At 33.3% G+C, this 25771-nt stretch overlaps 1 protein-coding gene across 1 annotated transcript in view; it reads right to left on the bottom strand.

Annotated features, from left to right (window-relative positions):
• Positions 1 to 24177, bottom strand: part of VCAN (versican) — a 123221-nt gene extending 99044 nt beyond the window's left edge. The window contains 4 exon segments of the mRNA XM_051993021.1: positions 7835 to 7962; positions 10903 to 11077; positions 15847 to 16224; positions 24108 to 24177. Of these exon segments, the coding sequence (XP_051848981.1) occupies positions 7835 to 7962; positions 10903 to 11077; positions 15847 to 16224; positions 24108 to 24177 (751 nt within the window).
• Between the last annotated feature and the right edge of the window lie 1594 nt (positions 24178 to 25771).

The raw sequence follows: 25771 nt of genomic DNA, 5'->3' as shown, positions 1-25771 counted from the left end.
TCCTTCATTCTGGAAAAGGATTATGACATCAGAGAAGTGATGCTATGACATATAAGTGATTTGGCTTGTAGTGAAGAAAGGCTGTATAAAGTCAGCAGCTCAGTTCTCTTCCAGAGCCATCCAGTTCTGGGGCCAGTTATAGATTAGGACAACTGGAGGTGATCCTGGATGCAGTGGGAGACTTTGGTCTTTTTAAACTAAGGTCTTCAAAAGGTCTCAGTTTGATTGAGGCTTCACAAAATTAGTCATTAAGATTATGAAAGAGGCAATTCCTTATTCTCATATTATACATACAAGAGAGATAGAGTAGTATAATAGAGAGTCCATCTCAGAAACAGGAAGATCTGGGCACAAATCCTACCTAAGCATAGACTGATAAGTCAATTAATTTCAGAGTTCCCCAGACAACTCTTTAAAACTCTAAGCTGTTAAGTAATTGCCTGTCTACATTAGCAGAAGGTTCTTCTTCAAGAATTCCCTAAACCAATAAAATCACAGGTCCAGTCCAAATTGAAAAAGTACAATAGATACTCAATTATGTATATGTAAATGTAAATGTAAAAATAAACATTAAAAATAATGGGAATGTGATATTAAATTTTGGAAATGAGAAGTATAGATATCAACACTATATAAATTTATAGAGCCCTTTACATATTAATTTTCCATTAGACTATAATAAATATGAAGGCTGCTCTTTATGAATCTTTAGGGGCCAGTGATAAATTCCTGCAGTTATGCATTATTGACTTAATAGAACCAAAGGGGCTGTCTAGAAGTGTCTACTGGGATTACTATGAATTGTGTCTCTTAGAGGGACTGCTTGGGTGGTAAACTCAAAACCCTCCCACCAACAAGTTCTTTCACAGCCCTATGAGATTCCTCAGAGTCCTGCATTGATCTACAACAACCACTTTGGTTTTAAATTTGAAATACCACTCGATCCTTATAAGATATAGATTCTCAAGCAAAGGCAATTATAGGCAACATGAGCTATGGTTTTCTGCTAGCTTAATGAAAAATAAATAATAGCATGGGGTTATCTGAAACCACCCTCAATAACTATATCACCACACACACACATATACACACACGGCAATATATATGTGCCCCAACCAGTCAACAAACATGTATTAAGAGCCTGCTATGTGCTGGGAATTGTGCCAAATGCTAGAGACACAAAAAGTCTTAACTGCTAATGCAATTCTACGTTATTAAGCTATTTTAACTGTTCTATTAAAGCTTAAAACTGAATTAAGCCTTTTAAGACATCTTGCATTTACTCTATCTCAATTATTCTAATTCTGAGTTTAAAATCAATATTTGATTCAGAAGTAAATTAATGATATATGAGAAATTCTTCTAATTGATTTATTGTAGACATTTTTGTATTATATGAGCTAATTATGAAATCAAATCAGCATTATCAGAGTATTCACACTAGGGAGGAATCTAGTAGCCTAGATTCTGATTAAGTCAAATTGTAGGAGATTGAATAACTCCTGGCTTTTATCTCTGATTTTGATCCAAACTTAAGCTTTTCAAATGCTCCAGAAGTTTAAAATGAATCTTACTGTTAGACATGGGGGATTTATGGAAACAATGCGAGGGGATTGTTAGAGTAAAAAGTGGCCCTCTAGTAAATCAGGAAAAGAGATCAAATGAGAAGGATCCCGACCTCATTCTGCCTATGCTAAACTTAATAAGCCTTCATCAAATGCTCCATTCACTTGGCAATATCTGCCAAAGATTAAACTCATTGTAAAGTTAGAAGTAGACTATGAAAAGTAAAATGATCACTATTTGTTGATTACAATAAGATGAGAGTTGTTGTGTTCTCAGCTCTTTGAACTATTAATGTAAGAAAGCTAGTGTTTTTTATTTAGACTAAGAGACAAGTCATATTTATTACTACAGGAAGAAATAATTCAATCTAGATGCTAAATTCCTAAAGACTAAAGATATGGTGGGAGGGGGATATGAAATTTTTGTACATTCATTAGTCAAAACCAAAATGAACCATCAAGGAAAAGAAGAAAAATCCTCTAATCCAGGTTCAGAAAGTTATCCTCCTTGACCAAAAAGGGCTAGGCATCTGTTAGCTGGTATTGTCACAATCAAGGCATTTTTAGTCTTAAGAATAACAGCAGAATGGACCCACACTTAACACTATATACCAAGATAAGATCAAAATGGGTCCATGACCTAGGCATAAAGAACAAGATTATAAATAAATTAGAGGAACATAGGATAGTTTAGCTCTCAGACTTGTGGAGGAGAAAGAAATTTGTGACCAAAGGTGAACTAGAGACCATTACCGATCACAAAATAGAAAATTTTGATTACATCAAATTAAAAAGCCTTTATACAAATAAAACTAATGCAAACAAGATTAGAAGGGAAACAATAAACTGGGAAAACATCTTCACAGTTAAAGGTTCTGATAAAGGCCTCATTTCCAAAATATATAGAGAACTGACTCAAATTTATAAGAAATCAAGCCATTCTCCAATTGATAAATGGTCAAAGGATATGAACAGACAATTTTCAGAGGATGAAATTGAAACTATTATCACTCATATGAAAGAGTGTTCCAAATCATTATTGATCAGAGAAATGCAAATTAAGACAACTCTGAGATACCACTACACACCTGTCAGAATGGCTAAGATGACAGGAAAAAATAATGATGAATGTTGGAGGGGATGCGGGAAAACTGGGAAACTAATGCATTGTTGGTGGAGTTGTGAACGAATCCAACCATTCTGGAAGCAATCTGGAATTATGCCCAAAAAGTTATCAAATTGTGCATACCCTTTGATCCAGCCGTGTTTCTATTGGGCTTATATCCCAAAAAAATACTAAAGAAGGGAAAGGGACCTGTATGTGCCAAAATGTTTGTAGCAGCCCTGTTTGTAGTGGCTAGAAACTGGAAAATGAAGGGATGTCCATCAATTGGAGAATGGCTGGGTAAATTGTGGTATATGAATGTTATGGAATATTATTGTTCTGTAAGAAATGACCAGCAGGATGAATAGAGAATAGAGAACAGAGAGGACTGGCGAGACTTATATGAACTGATGCTAAGTGAAATGAGCAGAACCAGGAGATCATTATACACTTCGACAACGATATTGTATGAGGACATATTTTGATGGAAGTGGATTTCTTTGACAAAGAGACCTAACTGAGTTTCAATTGATAAATGACAGACAGAAGCAGCTACACCCAAAGAAAGAACACTGGGAAACGAATGTGAACTATCTGCATTTTTGTTTTTCTTCCCGGGTTATTTATACCTTCTGAATCCAATTCTCCCTGTGCAACAAGAGAACTGTTCGGTTTTGCAAACATATATGGTATCTAGGATATACTGCAACATATCCAACATATATAAAACTGCTTGCCATCTAGGGGAGGGGGTGGAGGGAGGGAGGGGAAAAATCGGAACAGAAACGAGTGCAAGGGATAATATTGTAAAAAAATTACCCTGGCATGGATTCTGTCAATATAAAGTAATTATTAAATAAAAATTTTAAAAAAAGAATAATTAAATAAAAATCTCCCAACAGCAGAACTTGGGAGATACATTAGACAAGTGTTACTAGATAATTAGCTATCCTGGGTGACAAAGAAAGGCCTAGAAGCAAACTATATTGGGCTTTAATACTTAACATTAGCAACATTAACTAAGTTGCTAACAAAAAAAAAAAAAAAAGAAAGAAAGAAAGAAAGAAAGAAAACATATGCATAAATAAGTAAATACTGACCATAGTCTAAATGCTTTGAGGAGGGACTGTACTAGCACCTAGACTGAGGAGATCAAGAAAAGCTGAAAATAGAAGGTGTGAACTGAATTTTGAAAGAAATCAAAGATTGAAAGAATTAGAGATGAGGAGGGAGAGCAGGGCAAGTGAGAAAAAGTCAATACAGAGTTAAAAGATAAAAATCCTATGTTCGAACAGCAAATTGAACAGACCACAAAGTATGTGGAATGGAAAGGTTAGGTAGGAGGTAGATCAAGAAGAATATTAAACATCAGAGAGATCTTATATTTCTTGTAAAGGTAATAGGAAGGTTATTTAGCAGGAGATGACATGATCAGAGCTGTCCTTTAAGAAAATCATGTTAATAGGAGAGATTTTAGGGAAGGGAAAGAGAGAGGGGAGGCTCTCAAAAGGAAGCATAGGATAGAGTCTTGGGGGAACATTTATAACTTGTGATTTGATATGGATGAGGATTCAACAAAGGAAACTGAAAAAAGGAGTAGGCAAATTGGTAGGAATTTACTCAAGGCAACAGAGGTAGAATGAGTATAATAAACCTGACAGGAGGGAAGAATATCATTGGAGTTGAAAGCAGAAAGTTTAAAGGAGGAAGGCAGTGAGGAATAAGAAGACCGAAAGAAATTGACTGGAAAGTAAGTAGTTAAAAATAAGGATGGAAAGGTGGAGTGAATGCAATTTATTTAAAAGCCAGAGGTATTAAGACTTTATATGATAAGTGATTGGAAATTATTATATATTCTTATGTAGGCATTTGACATAATGAAAATAGTATTTAAAAGATAACAGTCATATAAAATAGGCCTTTTATTACCTACCTCTTTAGTAATTAAGGATTATTATTATTAATTAAGGATCAAACTATAAGCATTTATTAACACATACAATGTGCTATGTGCACTATGCTACATATAGGAGTGAATGAAGGTGAAGCAATACTACCTCCAAAGGATTATTTTACAACTTTGCCATGCAGGAACCCATTTATAAATCCCTTTCCACAGTTAACTTCTTAACACTAGTTCCTCATTGTTGAATCTACCATAACAGTAGATTTTTTTTTTCCTTAAGTATACCTGTTGCTTTTAAATAATTGCCTGAGGAGCTAATTATCATTGCTCTCCTATTCTATTGTTTTTTTAAACTGCTGTCAAATGCTTTATTCATAATTATAACTATCCTTTAATATCTGTGACTATTCTAAGATTTTTTTAAAGACACATGTGTTTTTAATCCTATCTTGCTGAATTCAATTAAGTCCAATTGTTTGGATTTCATGTTTGGATTTGGAAATGCCAGGAGGAATACTTAACTGTGACTTTATAATACAAGAAAGGATGAATAAAGAAAGTTGAAGTGTTAACTAAATAAGCATCTTATTTAATAAATAACAAAATTAAGACTATAGATTAATTACATCTTTGAATTACAATCTTCCTTATCCTGAACTTTCTTACTTTATAACATCATCTGGTAAAATATAAATTCTGAGCCAAGGCCAAGGTATTTTGGCTCCCAATTATAGTCCAAATCATTCGATTATATGTGGTCTAAGGATATCAGTTTCTGTAAAGATACCCTCTCAAATACTCTTTGTTCCAAAGAATAATATTAAAGTAAAAGCAAGGAGTGTGATATAATTATACATAATAATAAACTTGGAAAAAAATTATAGCCAATTTTCATGGGAATCTCCTGCTATGTAAAAAGTAAAAACCCTGAATGTAATTTTATTACTTTGATTTCCACATGAATTATGGTTGAGTAATTGGCTTTTTCTTCCCAGGTAAGAGTGATGATATTTTAAAATTATATTATGAATTATCTTGCATCCCTTTCCCTCTTTCCCTTAACTTGACATCTATTTAAGGACTGTATGACCTTCCATTCCAAGCCAAGAAGGAAAAGAATACTTAATAATTTGCCAAGGTTTCCAAAGGCCAACTAACCAAGGAAAGAAGAATGATCAGAACAATGTAACTGGATACATTCTGCATTTTCTCTGCTATTTCTCAAGGCCTATCCTTGGGAACAAGCAACAGTTTAGGGCTGATTTAAAAAGCTAGTTAACAAGAGTTGCAACATGAAGTCCTGTTCAGACAAACCTCAGTCTATGTTTAATGTCCTGAACTGTTCCTAATGCCTTTGAAACACAGAATTTTTCTTGCTTCCCTAATTTAAATATTAAACCAGAAGTAGAAGTGTTGGAAACAGATCATATTCTGCTGATTTGGAATAAATGTCCTATCCCAAATTTATTCTGAGTTCTATACTCAACTCCTGGAAGCATAATAGGGCCTTAAAAATTACAAACCGAATGTTTTCCAAGTAATCTCATAAAAAAAAAATAAAACAACTGACAAATAGCTAAACAAATTGCAGTTCATGATTGTAATGGAATACATTGCAGAAGAGAAGATAAAATGCATCATTCTAATCTCTTTGTAAAGGTGAGAAATTGTGGGTATGTAACATTGTATAAATACAGTTTTAACCTTAATGAGTTTGTTAGCTTTACTGAACTGCTTTTTTTTTTATTCTTCATTATAAGAAATGACTCTTGATGTTCCCAAAACAATAGGAAAATGAGGTAAGAGAAGCAGCTCCAATCCTCAGGAAATTATTCCAGAGTAATAATCTATTTCACACACAAAAAAAATTGAAGGTCTTTTGTAGCCTCCCAAAAATTTAAGACTGCAAATTTCATAAAATAGGAGTTGTCTTATCTAAATGTTGTATCTCTCAGTGGCTAGCACACTGATATAGAGAATATATTTAATAAATGTCTACTTAATAGATGAAGAACAAATGAATGCATGAATGAACAAATGAATGTGTGAATGAATGAATATAGGAAAGATCATTCTACTTTCTATGGTCACCTCAGAATTCTTCAATTCTATCTTGAGTGAATCTGGACAAGTCTAAGAATACAGTCCTACTTTGGCAGAATTTTACGATTTGATCTCTTTACAAATTTGTTGATGTAATACTTCATTATAAGGACAAATTTTTTTATATTCAGTCCCTTTTATTGAATATGCTGCTTCAAGTCTTGAAGATATAGATATCATTTAAGTCATACTTTTTTAAAGTAACTTTTTTTAAAAGGGAAATGCGAAACTGTGACATTACAATTTTATTCTAACTCAGAAATAATAACTCATCTTAAAGAGACAGCATTGTGGTTAAAGAATTGGCCTTGGAGTCAGATAGCTTTGGGTAAGGCTTCATACACATCCTGTCTTTCCTGAGCAAGTCAACACTCTAAGACTGTAAACTGCAAACTAAATGTTTACCTGAATTGATGGAGCGAGTTTTCTCACCAAAAGTTCCCTAAACTAACGAAAACATAAGAATAATACAAAAACAAAAATAAGAAACATTTTACACTATATATTCAATATTACACTCAAGCATAATGGAAATATCTAGAAAAAGACTAGACTGAAGTTTCTTGTTTTGATTTGCAATGGAAAAAGCCTTGATCTAAAGGTAACAGCACCTGAGTTCAAATACTGACTTTGCCAGTTACTGGCCACATACTTTTCTGCAAGTCACTGGACCTCTCCAAGCCTTAGTTTTCTTTTCTGTAAAATGAGAGGGTCTCTCATCTGTAAAACTAGATTACACCTAAGGTTTCTTCTCATCTCTGTAATCCTCTTCTGCTATGACAAATCTCAATATTAAGCCTGAAGGAAAACAACATCAGCTAATTTTTTTATCTGAAGTTTTGGTTGTGGTGGAAGCCAGCATTCCTCTTTTTGGTTATTATAGCCTTCTGTTCAGGGCATTCTAAATGGAAACCCCAGGAACAGCTTTACAGAAAGAACCATCCCTAAGTATAGAAATCCCAAACCTGACCAGCCAGTTTTAGGTTTCCTTCCTCTAGTTTCTGTTAATTTAAGCCAATTAAACCACATAACCATAGGGTTGTTTTCAACTAGATGCTCTTCCTGGTTCTCCATAGGAAAAAATTCATTTTCATAGAAGGTTGTCAATCAATATTGTTAGCTTTCAGAAAGCTGCAGAAGCTTGAAAATGCTTACCTTCTAAATGATCCACATAACAATATACGTCATAAGTTTCATGAGGAGCACGAAAACCATATGTTCTGACTCCTTCTTTTCCCATCATATCTCCATAACAACCAGCTCGGGGTGCTCTGATAGGATATCTGAAAAAAGATAATCATGATAAGCCAAGGTAGCATAGTGGAACACATGAAGTTAAAGAATTAGAGTCAAAGACCTTGATATGAGTTGTGATTCTGTCATTGATTACTTTGGTGTTGGATAAATCCTAGTTTTTCTAGCTTTAAACAAGTGTTGAATCACAAGAGCTTGAGGTTTTCTTTTGCTCTAAATCTATTAGTTTAACTCTTCTTAAACAAATAAATGTTTTCTTTCAGTATAGAATTTCAGACTGGAAAAATCTCAGTGATCATCTACTCTAATTTATTTTTTTAAAAAAAATCTCCTCTATAAGCTACTTGACAAATGACTAGGAAACCCTTGCTTAAAGACTCTTAATGAAGGTGGGAACTCCTTCTTGAGACAAATCTTTTTACTTTGGTAAAGTTTAAATTATTAGGAAGTTTTTTTCTTATATCATACTGAAATTTGCCTCTTTGCATCTTTTACTCTTTGCTCCAACTTTTGCTTTTTTAGGGTCAAAAAGAATAAACTTATTCCCTCTTCCATATGACAATGCTTCAGTACTAACATATTTTCATAATTGATATACTTCAAGTTACATTGTTGGTGGAATTGTGAATACATCCAGCCATTCTGGAGAGCAATTTGGAATTATGCTGAAAAAGCTATCAAACTGTGCATACCCTTTGATCCTGCAGTGTACTACTAGGCTTATATCCCAAAGAGATTTTTAAAAAGGTAAAGGGACCTGGATGTGTAAGAATGTTTGTGACAGCCCTCTTTGTAGTGGCCAGAAACTAGAAACTGAATGGATGCCCATCAATTGGAGAATGGCTGAATAAATTGTGGTATATGAATATTATGGAATATTATTGTTCTGTAAGAAATGATCAGCAAGATGATTTCAAAAAGGCCTGGAGAGACTTACATGAACTGATGCTAAGTGAAATGAGCAGGACCAAGAGATCATTATATACCTCAACAACAATACTATATGATAATCAATTCTGATGGACGTGGCCCTCTTCACCAATGAAGATGAGCCAAATCAGTTCCAATAGAGCAGTAATGAACTGAAACCAGCTATACCCAGGGAACGAACTCTGCGAGATGACTATGAACCACTACATAGAATTCCCAATCCCTCTATTTTTGTCCACCTGCAGTTTTGATTTCCTTCACAGGCTAATTGTACACTATTTTAAAGTCCATTTATTTTTATACAGCAAAATAATCGGACATGTATACAAATATTGTATTTAACTTATACCTTAACATATTTAACATATATTGGTCAACCTGCCATCTGGAGGAAGGGATAGGGAGAAGGAGGGAACAAGTTGGAACAAAAAGATATGCAACTGTTAATGCTGAAAAATTACCTATGCATATATCTTGTAAATAAAAAGCTATAATAATAAAAAAAAGAATGTTGAAAACTATCTTTACATGTATTTGGAAAAATAAAACATTATTGGGAAAAAAACGAAATATTTCAAGTTCACTGCCATGTGCCCCCCACCCAAGTTTTCTCTCTTCCAAGAAGAACATCCCGAATTACTTCAAATGATCATCAAATGACATAAACTTGAAACTCTTCCCCATCTTGGTTGTCCTCCAGCTTCTCTGGGTCTTTCCTACACTGTGGTATCCAGAATTGACTAAAATAGTCTATTTTCTAACTAGGGCAAAGTTTAGTGGGATGATCACTCCCTTCTTCCAAAGGTTATGCTTTGCTAAATTTGCACTAGGTTTCTTGGCTACCATGTCACATTGTTAACTGATTAAGCTTGCAATCCACCAAAAAAAAAAAATCTTTTTCCAGCAAACTACTGTCTGGCTATGTCTCCTCCATCTTGTATTGTGAACTTGATATTTTTGGAAGCCAAGTGTACAATTTTACATTAATTGCTACTAAATTTCCTCTTACTCGATTTAGCCTAATATCTTAACCTATCTTTTTAAAATCTTGTCTCTCTTCTGAGATGATGCAAAGTAAAGTGAAAAGAAGTAGCAAAACTATATCATAACAATAATCAACTGTGAAAGACTCGGCTACTCTGATCAATATAAGTTCCATGACAATTTCAAAGGACTTGTAATAAAGTTATCCTTTTCAGAGAGAGAATTGATGAACTTTGAGTGCAGAATGAAGCATATTGTTTTGCATTTTTCTTTATTTTTCTTGCTTTTTATTGAAATGTGGCTAATGTGTAAATATGTTTTACATGATTTCAAATGTATTTCTTCTCAAGGGCAGACAAGGGGTTGGAAGGAGAAAATTTTGAACCAAAAATTAAAAATTTTAATTTTTTAAAATAAAATATTGTCTCCCTCTTCTGCTTATTAATATTCCTCTAAATTTTGTGCTCTTAGCATGTTTTATAAGCATACCATCTTGGCCTTTGTACAATTTAATAATTTTAAACAAAACAAAAGAATAATCAGAGCTAAGTACATATTCATACAGCAATTAGAAAAGATCTTTTTTAATATTGATTCTTAATGACTACTATCACTGTCCCAAATCTATCATTTATCTCATTTCACCCATCTTTTCCCCCAAAAAAAATAACATGAAAGATTGTACTGAATGCTTTGTTAAAACCAAAAAACTATATCAACAACATTCTCTAAATCTGTCATTTTAAATAACCTATAAAAAAGGAAATTAGTTTGATCTGGAATAATATGTTCTAGATGAAACTATGTAGATGCCTCATAAACACTATTTCCCATTTTAAATATGCACTTGTCATCCTTTAAAGATATACTCTAAAATTTCACCAAGAACTAAAGTCAAAGAGAGAGAGTGAGAAATAGGGACAGAGACAAAGATAGATACAGACAGACAGACAGACAGCAGAGACAGAGAGAAAAAGAGAAGAAGGAGAAGGAGGAGGAGAGTCAGCAAATGTCTGGATAATTGAAGTCTGGACTGTCTACATTGGATTCCCCACCTCACAGTTTGGTCAGACAACCAGCCTGCATCACATTGCTCGAATCCATCTTCATATGCAGCTTTTAATTGTTCAGGGTTTGCTATTACAGCACCATTTTCCAAGCAAGCTTGCTGAGCCTTTTCAAAATTCAGAGTATACCTGCTGGTTGCAGCTCGATAATGAAAAACAACACCTGTAAAGACAGTAGAAGATGATAAAGTGGTTAAGACTGCATTAAAGTTTCTCACCATAATATGTTAAATTTCACACTGGGGTAATATGCTTATATCTAATTAAGTGGTAATAATACATAATAGACAGCCTCATCACTTTAATTTCTTATATTTAGGTAAACCTAATTAAAAAACAAAGCAAGGTCACAGATGGGTTGAAAATCCCATTAGAAATTACTTACTAATGGTATAATTTAACATCCTCAAATACTACCATCATTGCAAATCCACCATTAAAGATTTATTCCTTTGGTTTAAGCTCTGTTGTCTTCAGGCATCATCTTTTGAAATGTAATCTTGAGATGGTTGGCTAAAATCTAATCCTGGAGTTAGGAAGAACTGAGTTTAAATCCAGCCTCAGATAACTTCCTAAATGCATGGCCCTGAGCAAATTATAGTCTCTATCTTGCCTCACTTTCTCTGCTTGATTTTTAAAGCCCTTCAAATACTTCTCCTCCTGACCTATCCAATCTTCTTACTTATTCACACCTCCTCTCCATTGCTATTCAACATAAGCCTCTTTGCTATTCTTCAAACAAAGCAGTCCATTCTTCAATTCTAAGCATCTTTTTCTGACTATTCCCCCATGCCTGAAATATTCCTTTGCTCATTTCTGTTCTTGATTTCCTCAGGTCCCAATTAAAAATCTTACTTTCTACAGGAAGCCTTTTCCAATATCTCCTAATTTTAATGGCTTCCTTTTTTCCTATTTCCAGTTTATCCTATATGCAGCTTGTTTGTACAGTTATTTAAATATTGTCTCCCTATTACACTGAATTCCTTGAGAGTAGGGATTTTTTTATCTACAATAAACCCTTGCTTATTCACAATTTAAGATATGGCTCAGCAAATGGCTATGAAATGTCCATAACAAGTAGTCTCCTGGACAAAATGTATTTCTTCCTTTCCATGGGAATACAGAGATGATAGACAAAAGTGATGTACATACTATACATCTAACACAAATAATGAGTTAACCTATACAGAAGAGCAAGTTGTCATCTATAAGACTAACTTCATAAGATTCTTCAAATAAATACAAGTTAAAAGTATGACTATTTTCCCACAGGATAACTATAACATAGGCCATATCTTATTTCACTTAATTAAAGCAAACCATTGTTATTGCCCACACAGACTGGAACATAGTAGGAGTTTAATAAATGTTAGTTGTTGGCTTGATTTAAACTTGGTTTTCCCTAACTTTTCATTAGACCCTATTGAGCCATTTATCAATGAGATGATGTCTGGATATCTAATTAGATAGTAATTATGATATGATGCTTTAACACTTTGATTTCTGTTAAACACAAGATATGAGAGATTAATGATTATACCTGAGGAAAATTCCCTCAAATTACAAATTGGCAATTTCTTTACAATTTATACTCTCAAAGATTTGCCTGGGGCACTAAGAAGTTAAACAATCTACCTAAGGTCACACAGCCTATGTCAGAGTGTTTTTCACACACAATTTGAAGTCAGATCCCTATGGCTACCTCTCTATTCATTACAAGGCATAAACCCTAAAGCACAAAACAACACTTAAAAAGAAGAAAAAAACAAAAATCCAAGATGTAAAGCAGCCTCCCAAACAAGATGGGACAACATTAGGTATTAGTGATCATTAACTAATAGTATGGAAGGGATACTTAGAAAAGCTATTATGTAAATGCCCTCCCTCCTCAGTTCAGTTATAGTGATATCCTAAAATACTGATATCTAGTTATACTGTTATCAGTTATATTGATCATCCTAAGAACCCCTACTCAGAACCAGCAGTGAAAAATTAAAATAGGCAATTGACATAGAAATGTTGGGGTTTTTTTTGTTTTTGTTTTTGTTTTTACATTTCCTGATCCTTTTTTCTACATGACTTCTCTCTGAGATTGAACAATCCACAGAAATTAGGAGCTGGGGACAAGTGGAATTTAAAGCAGACAAGATTCCATCAATCATCATTTTGCCCTGCCAGGTTATTCAGTCTTTCAGTTGTGTCTAATTCTTCATGATCCTGTGGACCATCCCATCCATGGGGTTTTCTTAGCAAAGATTCTAGAGTGGTTTTTCATTTCCTTCTCCAGTTGGATTAAGGCAAATAGATATTAAATGAGATGCTTAGGGTCACACAGCTAAAAAATATTTGAAGCCAAATTTGAACTCAGGTCTTCCTGGCTACAAGGTCAGTGCTCTAACCATTGAGCTTCTAGCTGCACTTGCACTTATTTATTGGGTTACTTCATATTTCTCCACTCCAGCTACCAATTTCTAAGGATTCCCAAGAACCTGAAAATGATCTGCTTCTCACTGTCTGGCACCCAGATGTTAGTTAGACAGAATGAGCAATTATTTAGTATAAAGCTCCTATACCTTCTGTATTCATTGTTTTGGTTTCCCAAGTTAGCTAATATTGAGGCGTTCAATTGTTACCTTCTAATATTAGAAATTCATCAGATCAAAATTTCATAAAATGACCTTAGATGATTATTGTAGTTCTCTCTGAATTTTCCTTAATTTTAACAGTTTTTCCCTCCCTTCTCCCTTAAAGAGTGGTTTGGAAGATTATAAGGCTCTCCCCATTTAGGCCTGGTTGTTTATAGTATTGTTTGCTTTCTTAATAAGATTATCATTCATGCCCTCTAAATCTATGGTATGTGACTGTGATTTCAACAGCTAACTTAATATAGCACGACATTTCCATTGATAAGCTCCAGTGACCAGCCTCAACAGAAAGCCTTATGTGTACAAAAGGAAATATATTGAGCAGACAAAGTTAACCTTACAGTTAGACCATCTCTATTCTATGAATGCATTTATTATTATGAACTTTTCCTCTTGATGATGTTTCCTATGTTATGACATTGCATAAACCTTCCTATTGACACATAGAAGATAGGCATCTCCATACAATCTATCCAAAGAAAGTTTATATCAGTTATTTTACGAAGTTTTTGTTTTTAGGGTTTCAATACAAGGTCTATAGTCATTTTAAGACCTCAGAAAGAATTTAGGCAACTCTTTATTCTTCTTACTCTGACCTAAAAATTAAGCTTTGACGTCTTCATATTTAGAATTCTTATGTGCCACTGATGATTAGACAAAAAAAAAGTCTATGTGAAGAATGGAGAATATATTAGCATGTTAGGACTCTGCAAAGGCTAGAATAATTACAAGACTCCATGGGGCTAAAGATATTAAATACAAGATTTTCATTGTTTCAGAAGGGAAAGAAACAAATCCATTGTTTGCTCTTTAATACTGAAAAACTTCTTTTGAGATTGTTCTTTGTGCAAAACAAAATAAAGCAAAAAACAACTAACTTGGGACTAATTTGGAAGTAAACACTAACTGGCAAATACATTAGAAAAGACCTAGTTTATTGGTGAGTTTTGGCAAGCACAAAAACAGAATTACGGGAGGAAGCAACTGAATCTGTAGGCAAAAGGATGTGCAGGAAGATATTTTTCTGCATCTGAAATGCAAAGTATTTCCTTTCTGGCAACACAAGAAAGAGTTTTGATAAATACCCCCATATATTTCTGAAAGTTAAATATTTTATAGGAAAACTGATAGTTAGAGAAAATTAATCTTGCTACAACATGTCTCAGTATTATAATACTGGGTAAAATTTGCCAAAATCTTCTCTTTCTAAGAGTTTTATCATTCAGCACAGACCCAGCAAGTAGAATTATTTCTATTTGGTATGTTAATTTAAATATTGAAATCATATACAAACTATGGCTGGATACGTGGCAAATTTTCCTTTGAGAGAAATAAGAAGGAACAATTAATGAATTAATCTTTTCAGACACTTCCTTCCTTCCTTCTCTTCAATAGCTATTTTTATATAATTAAAGTTCAATATTTATTGAGTTTCTGCTATGTGGAGGCATAATGCTAGACACTGCAGCATTTAGTTAGGATTACAGAGAAACTCAAATGGTATAATATAAGTGAGCACTACATAAAAGATCTAATATATTAATATTTAAAATTTGCAAAGTAATTTACAACATTTGATCCTCAAAACATTCCTATGAGGTCAATTCTATTATCATTATTATTTTATGGCAATGTATGTCAAAGACATTTAATTGTTTTGTTGTAGCAGAGTGAATTCCCCATCCCCCAGGGATCACAATCCAGGAAAAATGTAGTCTTTAAGAGTTTTATGAAGTTACATTTTAAATAGCATCATAAAGCTAGTAAGTAGCAAAGATAAGCTTCAAACTCAAATCTTCCTGATTACAAGAATAGAGCTTTATCTTTTATACCATAATGTTTCCAAATATAACATAAGATCTGAGGATCACAGTTCCAGAGCTTCAGGGAGTCATCTAGAGCTAGTATAGAATTCATTTGACTTGATTTCCTCCTTTCATAGATAAGAACTGAAGGTCTGGCCCAAAATCATACAGATAGTAAGTAACAAAGATGGAGAGGGAGGAAGGAAGAGAAGTAGAGGGAGGGAAGGAGGGAGAGAAGAAGGGAGGGAGGAAAGAAAGGAGGGAAGGATAGAAGGAAGGAAGGAAGGAAATGAGGAGGAAGGGAGGAAGGGAGGGAGGTGAGTTATCCATAATAAGTAGCAATTTATAACTGGAGAAGAATATTTGGTCTATTTTTTTTTCTGGTATTACCAGAGTGATCCTAGAATAAGATAGCTAATTTAACATACTAATTTTTAATGTTGTTAAATCAAAAAATGCCTAGACATTGCAAAAAACCTCACCTTCCACTGCCAATGGCACAGTGTCTTGTGTATCTTCAATTCCATACATGACATCACAGCGGTAAAGACCTGCATCACTTGCAAGCAATTTGACCATGGTAAGTGAAGCATCTCCTACATCCTCTGGATGGGTAGGCACTGACACTCTTCCTTTGTAGCCCTGACCAATCTTGATATTCCCATTTTGGGCCACAAGGACAGTAGTTTCTTTCAAATCTTTTCCACTTTTATCCTCTTCAATCTTCGACCACTTGATACGAAGAAATTCACTTGTGGAATTGTAACTGGGTGGTAAGGTGGGCATAGTTGAAAAGTGACAAGGTAAAATGACTTTTCCAGAAAGGAATCCCTTTACAGGAGGACTTTTCTCCATTTTGACTAGAAGAAAGAAAGAGAACCACATTATAGATGCTAAAAATGACCATCCAATTAAATTCTACATATATGTAGTCAAAAACCCAAAGTAAGAAAAGAAAAGAAAAATTAAGAAAAAGCAAAACTAAAAAGAAAAATAACATATTATTATGGGTAAAGCTATACACCAAGAGTTTTAAATATAGTGAATAACAACTACAGAAGTAATATGCATGAAACACAGGCTAGTACTCAAAAAATACATGCTAAGAGTAGTGATTACATTGATTTTATAGGGTATAGAAATACCCTATAGATATTTATAGGGTATAGAAATAAGATTTATTTCCGAAAAGTTTTTAAGATTCATGTTTGCCAAATACAACAAAAATAAGATATTCAGTGTCTGAGTACACAAAGGAACTTGCAACTAGAGCATACAAGAAAGTTATGGCAAGTCTGAGGTCAAAATGGGAAGCATCAGATGAAGAGCTTAACACAAGAGTAGTAGAGACAGAAAAGATTTCAAGAAATTAAAAGAAAATGAAATATTTGATCATGGCAATTTTGATATGATAAAGGTACTGGAAGAAAAAAAAAGGATAAAGTAAAACGGACCATGTTAGTAAGCTGGAACAAGGGAGAATGCAATGTTTTAATATCCTTTTTTGGCTCCTGCTTTTGGCATCACTGCAACTCCAGCTGTAAGCACTTTGCAAAGATGCTGCCACTTATTTCTCTCCTTAAGGGAAATCAGTTTCTGGTTATCTGATTTTTCTAAGATATGCATATAAAGAATAAATTTCTGTTCAAAAATTTTAGTCTCTGAAATTTTAATTTGCAATATATCATTGAGTTCTGTTACATACAAAATTTTAAATCCCCATTTTTCACTGTTCTTATGGTCGGTTTTGACATAATATCTGAGAATAGTAGTTTTGTAAGGGGGGGGCACTTAGTAATCTTATCTCTGCTGTCTATTGGAGTCATTTGAAGCATGAATTCAGTCAATATGTTAGGATAGCCTAGCAAATATTTGTCGTCCAAAGTGTTTTCTAATAACATTATTGACTAAAAGCTGAGTCAGATTCTATATATCAAAGTAAATTTGGTCTTCGAGTTATTTTATTAGTTTCTAGTGATAGGAAACCTTAGAGGTCATCTAATCCAATCTGTTTTATAGAAGAGGGAAGTGAGGGTCTCAGAATGAATGAAAATAAACGTATGAAGCCTTTACTATATGCTAAACACACTGATAATCAGAACTTAATCACTCGTCTAAGGTTCCATGAGTATTATGCTTCAGTATCAGGATCAGAAACTGAGGCCTTCTGACTCCAAATCAGAACTCTTCCCCTTTGTACCGCATTCCCAATGATTTCATTGCTTTATCACTTAACAATTTAATAAAGATACTATTCCCTTCACAATGTTTCATTCTGTATTTAAAAAAAAACCTACTGGTTTAACATACAATCTGTGCAATATAAAGTCCTTTAAGAAAGCAGCTTTCTTTGTATTCCCAGCACATAGGGCAGCCTCTTTACTGTATTAGGCATTTAATACATGCTTGTTCTATTGAATTGAAAATATTGCTTCCTACCCCCATTATTGAAATTCAATCCATAAGAAATATGTTCATCAAAAAATAAGCAGAATTTAGAGGCTCACCAATATAAGATTTATCTGACAAAAATCACTGATCCAATATAACTTTAAAATATATGTTGTTTACTGCTGAGTTGAGAAATTTGGGTTGAAATGCTTGGGATTGTTGAAGTGTCATCCTTTGGAAACATTTTTCATTTTGAAATGGCCTATTCAATTTATGGAAAGTACTTTCTTGATTTGAGGAGTATTCAACTTAAACATAGTCTACCTTAAGTTAATTTCAAGAGGGAATAATACATTCAACAATTTTCTTTTTAATTAATGAGGACAATTTTGTGAATGGAACATTGGAGCGATGTTTCTCTGTGTTTCAATGACATCATTCTGTGTAGTGACCGTGTCAACCATACTTTCTTTCCAAAATCAGATATGCTCTTCCAAATAACTTTTTGCTCCGAAGTTCAAGGTACAGTATTTTCTTATACTGCTTTTAAAAAAACTACTACAATTAGAAATCATCTCTTTAGATTAGAAATCATATATTTCTTTTCAAGTTCTTTAATCAGGAAGTAAGGTTATAATACAAACATAGTTTCTCTTCTAAAAGAATAGCTGTAGGCCAAGAAATCTTTGAGAAATGCTGGAAATTGGTTATATCCATCTATTGTGACATCCTGTCTTCATACTTTGTATATATGTGAAAATTTGGATCTATAGAAAGACCATTCACAAAGATGTATAGAATGCTGGACAGTTGGTAGGAAAATCTAGGAAAGTCTCATTTTTGACACTTACAGCTATTTGGCCATGGGCAAGCCATTTAACCCCACTAGGGCTCAGTTTCCTCAACTTAAAAATTGTTATAACTATTTGTAGCATCTAGCTCACAGGGTTATTGTGAGATACAAATAAGATAATGTATATAAGGTCTTATGTAAATATCATATATTATAAGCTTTAATATTAAATGCAATGGCAAATCAAATAGTTTTTTCTATTTCAAAACCAAAATTCTCTTTTGCTATAAATAACAATTGAAGACTCATACATTTGTTTTTACAAATGTTAGTCCTGAAATTCTTTCTCCTAAAGTTTGAGGTGAAAAGAAAATCCACTAATAGGAACAGTATTTATTATTTTTATTAGAATATTTTTCAATTTTCAGGTGATATTTCAGGGACTTGAAATTCCTTCTTTTCTAACAAAAAGATACACAAGATGAGAGTTCTGTTCATTTTAAGTAATGAAAAAAATTGAAATTGCAAAAACTTTAGTTTAGAAAAGTGATCATATTGGTTTAAAACCCTTTTCATTTACTGATGAGGAAACATAACCTAGATAGTTTAAATAACCCTCCCAGAATCACAAAGTGTCTTTTTTCCCCCAGTAAATTCAGTCTTGCAAAGTACATGAAGCTTCAAGTATTTCACAGTGGATGTTTATGTCTAGATTTAATTTGTTTCTTAAAAGAGATCTTGATCATCAGGTAAATAGGTAGAGTTCTTCAATTTTTTTAATCCAAGGATGTTTTGGAGTTTCTTAAGTGACATAAAAATTTTTGGTTTATATTTTGAACATTGGTCTAAGTCTGCTTCCATAAGGAATAATTTTAATTATTTTTTCAAATAATTAAATATTTGTTTCTCCCTACTTACTCTTGCCCAAAAAGAAGGTTGAGATGAAGAGCTTTTATCCTTTAAATCTGTATCCACACTAGCCTATATCTATCAAACTATAAATTCATTGATAATAATATAAGGTTGTTACTTAAACTTTTCATTATTCATAGAACCTAGCATAGTGCTATTAAAAGCAGTAGGTAGCTAATAAATGTTTTATTATACCTTTATTTGTATCCATAAACTATGAATTTATTTAATTTATTAATAATATTAATTTATTTAATATTTAATTTAATTTATTTAATAAATTTAATAAATTTATTTATTAAATAAATAAAATATTTTATTTAATTTATTTAATTTCAATCATTGTCTGGAGACAGTGTTGATTAATAGAACACTGATCTCAGAACCACCAAATCTCGGATTCAAATCTAACCTCTGAAACACACACACTGTTCATATGACCCTGGACAAGTCATTTATGCTCTCAGTGTCCCAAATAATTTTCTAAGTCTATAAGATGCAAAGTTAGCACCAATCTGCAGGGGTGAAGGGAATTCTTCATCAATAGCCCCTTCTATTAATGAAATCACAGATCCATTTTGATGGTGGTGGTGATATTTTAAGCTAGTCTGTCTTTGTAGACCAGAAAAGGGTTAGGTCCTAAATGAACAATGGATGTTTTTGACAATGTGGAAATCAGTATGATTTAAAAAACCCAATCAAACAAACAAACAAAATACATTGGAATTGAATGTTGAATGAAAGCATATTTGCCAAGAAATATTTATTTTGATACAAGTTTATAGGCATAAGGCGATTAAAAGATTTTGTTAGATGTGAATGTAATCTTTCAGAGTCCAATTTTAACTTCAGTGTTAATAAATATCTGTGTGGCCAAGCCTCCTGTGTATTAAATCTGGTGTAATGTACTAAAACCAAAAACTTAGTTCTCTAAATCTAAATATTTTAAGAAGGCAATTTAGTTCTTTAGAATATAATGTTTATAGACTGTTAAAAAAAAAAAAAAAGCTACCTGTAGGAGCTTCTATGAAATTTTGACAATGAAATTCTAACAAAATTTTAACAAAAACTTACTGTTCTCACCAGATGGTTGTGATAGAAATTAATGCAATAAAGGAAGGGGATGTAAACCGGGCTTTAAATACTAAAGGATCAATTACTTCTTATTTCTGTCAGTAAATCCAGTAAATAGGGTAATGTGAATTCCATCCATACAATGTGACCAAAGGGCCCCCGCCTCAAAAAAATTCATCTTTAAACACTAAGTATCAGACAACATGAAAATTTATTACTCTGACCAAACATGTAGGGTATTCTCCATGGTACACTCCCCCATGTCCTCCACTAGCTTAAGTGAACTCTTATTATCAGTTACTAGGTCAGTTCACAACCTCATAAGGACAAACAGTTTTCCATGAGTAAACATAAAGTTAATGATCAGTAGACAATGTGTTCATTAATTTTAGTCATTAATCCCTTGAGTGCCTTAGAATAAACAGAGTTAAACCTAGTGTGGAACTATTGGACCTGGCTACACAGATTAATGTTGTATATCTTGCTAGTGTTACACAAATACTTTTCATATGTTTCATATTCTTTTTCACTAAAGAAATAAAATTTTCTTGAAATTAACCCAAAGGAAGAATTGACAGCTATCTGTATAAACCCAAATTGTGTGTTCATGTTATTGTAAAATCACTTCTGGGAATTACTGCTCATGTGATTTTGGGTCATTGCTTTCTTTTGTTTTTAAATGAAGGCAGTATTCTGTAGCATTTGTATTTGTGTATATATATATGTGTGTGTGTGTATATATATATATACAATATATATTTATGTATATATAATATAGTATTTATATATACACCATCTACATAGTGTTTCTATATATATTTATGTATATATAGCAATGAGAGAGTGAGAGATAGAGAGAGAGACAGAGACAGGGACAGGGACAGAGAAACAGAGAGGGACAGAGAGTCTAGTGAGCCATTCTTGAAGCCAGGAAAATAAAACCTGGGTTCAAGTTTTGCCTCTGAAACATACTGGCTCTGTGATCCTAGAAGAATCACTTAACCTCTGTGCCCTGGGTAATTCTGATAATATAAATTGCAAAGAAGGTGCCAACTTACATTAGCAGAATACCCACCTTCACCCAGAAATTACCAGTGAAATTCCAGTGAAATTACATGTATAAACCCCTATTCCAAATATTATTACTACAGCATAATATCAACCTCAATTGCTTTTATATCATACTTTTACATCATCTAATCTTCTGATCATGTCAAAAATCCCTGTCTTCCTGTTTTCTTCTGACCCACATTCTCTCTGTGTGAGCTTCATTTTTACTTGATCCCTTACAACTTATTAAACAGCTTCTAGACTATTTGTTAATAGACCATTAAGTGTATCTGAGCTCACCTCTGAACCCAGTTAGCCTAAGTTGGCTAACATCTCAAATTTTTCCATTTCACCTTTGGTTTCACAAGTTATCTGAAATATCTGAATGAATGTACAGGAGTGGGAGGGACCTGTTATCACTGACACAACCCTGATGCCTGAGTTTCAAAAGAGTATAAGTCCTTCAGAAGGGAAGGTCAGACACATTCCCTTGACACTAGGTAACAGGCAGAGGGTCAGGTCACAGCTGCTTTTTCTCCCAGCAAACAAAGCCCACAAGATCAGTCAGCTTCCCAAAAAACTCCAAATTCTAAATCTCTCTTTTATTTTTGCTGTCACTCAGAAGTGGAGGTCGGTGTAGTAAATCACGCTACCACTAAAAGTGAACAGAGTAGAACTTTTGAGTCATACTTTCTTTGGGTTCTAATCTCTATCAACTTAAGCATCACAATAAAAGAAGATTGCACAATGGGTTTAACAGAGTTATTACTATCATTGTGATTATCAGTAATGCCATTGGTATTGCTAATATTTGATAATCATCTGTAACAATGAATTCAGGTTGTGAATACATCCAGCCATTCTGGAGAGCAATTTGGAACTATGCTCAAAAAGTTATCAAACTGTGCATACCTTTTGATCCAGCAGTGTTACTACTGAATTTATATCCCAAAGAGATCTTAAAGAAGGGAAAGGGACCTGTATGTGCAAAAAATGTTTGTGGCAGCCCTCTTTGTAGTGGCCAGAAACTGGAAACTGAGTGGATGCCCATCAATTGCAGAATGGTTGAATAAATTGTGGTATATGAATGTTATGAGACATTATTGGTCTGTAAGAAATGACCAGCAGGATGATTTCAGAAACGCCTGGAAAGATTTACATGAACTGATGCTGAGTGAAATGAGCAAGACCAGAAGATCATTATATACCTCAACAACAATACTATATGATGATCAATTCTGATGGACCTGGCCCTCTTCAACAATAAGATGAACCAAATCAGTTCCAATAGAGCAGTAATGAATTGAACCAGCTACACCCAGTGAAAGAACTCTGGGAGATGACTATGAACCACTACATAGAATTCCCAATCCCTCTATTTTTGTCCACTTTCATTTTTTATTTCCTCCACAGGCTAATTGCACACTATTTCAAAGTCTGATTCTTTTTGTACAGCAAAATAACTGTTAGGACATGTATACATATATTGTATTTAACATATACTTTAACATATTTAATATGTATTGGTCAACCTGCCATCTGAGGGAAGGGGTGGGGGGAAGGAGGGGAAAAGTTGGAACAAAAGGTTTTGCAATTGTCGATGCCAAAAAATTACCCACGCATATATCTTGTAAATAAAAAGCTATAATTAAAAAAAAAAACAATGAATTCAGGTGATATGTTCACATCAAAGGGGCAGACTAGTCACGGTCAATAGCTTTAGTAGCATCAATGAATCATTTTATTTCTCCAAGTCTTAGTTTCCCACCTATAAAATGAGAATGATGGCATTTATACTATTTATAGGGTTGTTGGGAGGTTCAAAAGAGAATGCATATAAAGTGTTTTGAAAAACCTTAAAGTACTATGTAAATGTTAAGGTAACCACAATTCCTTTACCTGTCAAAATTTCTGGTTTACCAGTTAAAAATAAAGCTAGGATATATAGCTTAGTTAAAGGTGGGATATATATACTTAAATTATAAAGTCTCTTAAATAAAAATGTGGTTGCCTGTCTTCTTTTTATCTATTTTTAATATACCTATATAATGTCTGGTCTGATGAGTGTTTAATGAAGGATGGGGAAAGTGAGAGGTTAAATAGGAAATAATAGTTTTCTTAAGTTTAGATTTTAAAACTATACAATATTTCATCCTTTGCCCTTTTCTTTTTCACATGAGAATTTGTTTGGTTACATGACAAACTGTTTTTGCAAAGTTTGCTATTTTATCTTGGAAAGTGATGGAGAAAATCATTTCCAGCTCTATTGACCATTTGCTATAAGCCTGAAATTAGTTTATGAATATGCTGAAAATGAACATGTTTTACCTGGGAAGTTTCTTATCTTAAAAACATAGTTATTACTCCAGTGTTATCCAAAAACTAACTTTACTAGCTAAAAGTTCTCAGCAACAGAAGTATGAAAAATTTATCTTTATTTTCAGCAAATCCACATTCCCATTTCACTCCCAAGCACTCAAATTCCACATTTAGCAGTTACCTCCAGAAGTTGACCATACTCACCTTCACGTACAGCATGTATTACAACCAATGTAGAGTATATCCACAAAATATTTTTTATACTTAATAACATCTTGACCTAAAAACAAAGCAAAACATAAAGTAAATTAAAAGTATTCAAGTTTGTGAAGAGCTGCGAGTCATTAGAAATTCAAGAGTAATCTTCCAAAAGCCCAATTCATAATGATAATTGCATTTGTGAAAATAGGATCATCTACATTTGAAGGAACTATCATTTGACTCATTATCTTGACATCTTAATGATCAATTTCAATCTTACCCAAATCGATAGCTATCAAATATCCTTCTTAAACCAATTCTGAGGATATATGATAATGTGGTTCTGTGGAACAACCACAGTTAGTCAGAGAAGCTACATAAACCACAGCCTAAACAATGAACAGCTGGGTATCAGGATCACAGAGTGGTGACCACAAAGCTCTTTGGAATCAGGAACTTGTTCATGGATGAATAAAGAGGAAGAGGCGGGGAGACGACAAGATAGAGATGTTGAAAAAAGAATAATTTATATTACCTGAGAGTGAAGTGAGATAGAAACCTTTCTGAGGAAAAAAAAAATGACTCCACCCTATGTGACACATGTCTCATGTATATGGTATGAAATCAGAGAATAAGATGCGGTCGTTTCTTTTTTTTTTTAAACTAATTTCTAGATGGTCAAAATCACAAGTTGTTCCTTAACAACAGAGATTGGTATTTGCAATAAGTATACCAGAATTGTTTCAGTAGTTCTGAGATCTAGAGACTGGCAAAGAAAGACACAGGTAATGGATGGAAAATATCAGTGCCAATTGATATTGGTACCTAGAAGTCAAAAAGTAAACTGCAGAAAGAATCTGAACTCTCTATTTTTAAGGTCATGTTCTTGATTCCAATATCCTCTGCTTCTTCCTGAGAACATTGTTAAAATATTGAAGATTAGAATAAGTTCCTTGCTTTATTTTTTTCTTCTTGTACCCTCTGCATCTAGCACAGTATAGAATATATATGTAACATATATATGTAATATATATGTATATATAATACATATGTATATATAGTGTATATACTACATATATATATATATACACACAGTATAATATATATAGTAGGAGTCTAAAAAATGCTTATTGAATTAATATTGCCTGGTATTCTTGGAATGAAATTTAAACCCAGTTGCATAATGAATTCTTCCCTTCCTTGTGTATGTGTGTATATATTTATCTGGACCTATGATTCTACTGATGAGAATGGGGGGAATGGTTGGTGAGGAAACTCCTTTAAGCAATACTTAGTGGAGTAGCTATTTTGCATCTTAAAGTTTCAGAGAGTTATTTGTGGCACTAAAAATACAAGTGATTTGCCTAGGGTCATGCAGCCAATGTGAGAGCAAGAAATCATAGATAATATACTAATTTCTCAGATTCTTCTTTAAAATGTTGATTAAATAGAACATAGTTCCTATCATTATAGCTTTGCTTTTGTTGAGTTGTTTCAGTCATGTCCAATTCTTTGTGATCCTACTTTTAACAAGATTTTCTGGCAAAGATACTGATGGAGATGTCATTTCCTTTCCCAGCTCACTGTACAGATGAGTAAACTGAGGCAAACAGGTTAAGTAACTTTCCCAGAGTCACATAACTAGTAAGTATTTGGTGCTGGATTTA

This window comes from Antechinus flavipes, chromosome 1, assembly GCF_016432865.1.
Source record: "Antechinus flavipes isolate AdamAnt ecotype Samford, QLD, Australia chromosome 1, AdamAnt_v2, whole genome shotgun sequence".
NCBI classification, from domain to species: Eukaryota; Metazoa; Chordata; class Mammalia; order Dasyuromorphia; family Dasyuridae; genus Antechinus; species Antechinus flavipes.
The sequence above is the reverse complement of the archived record's forward strand: the minus strand, read 5'-3'. Positions and strand labels throughout refer to the sequence as shown.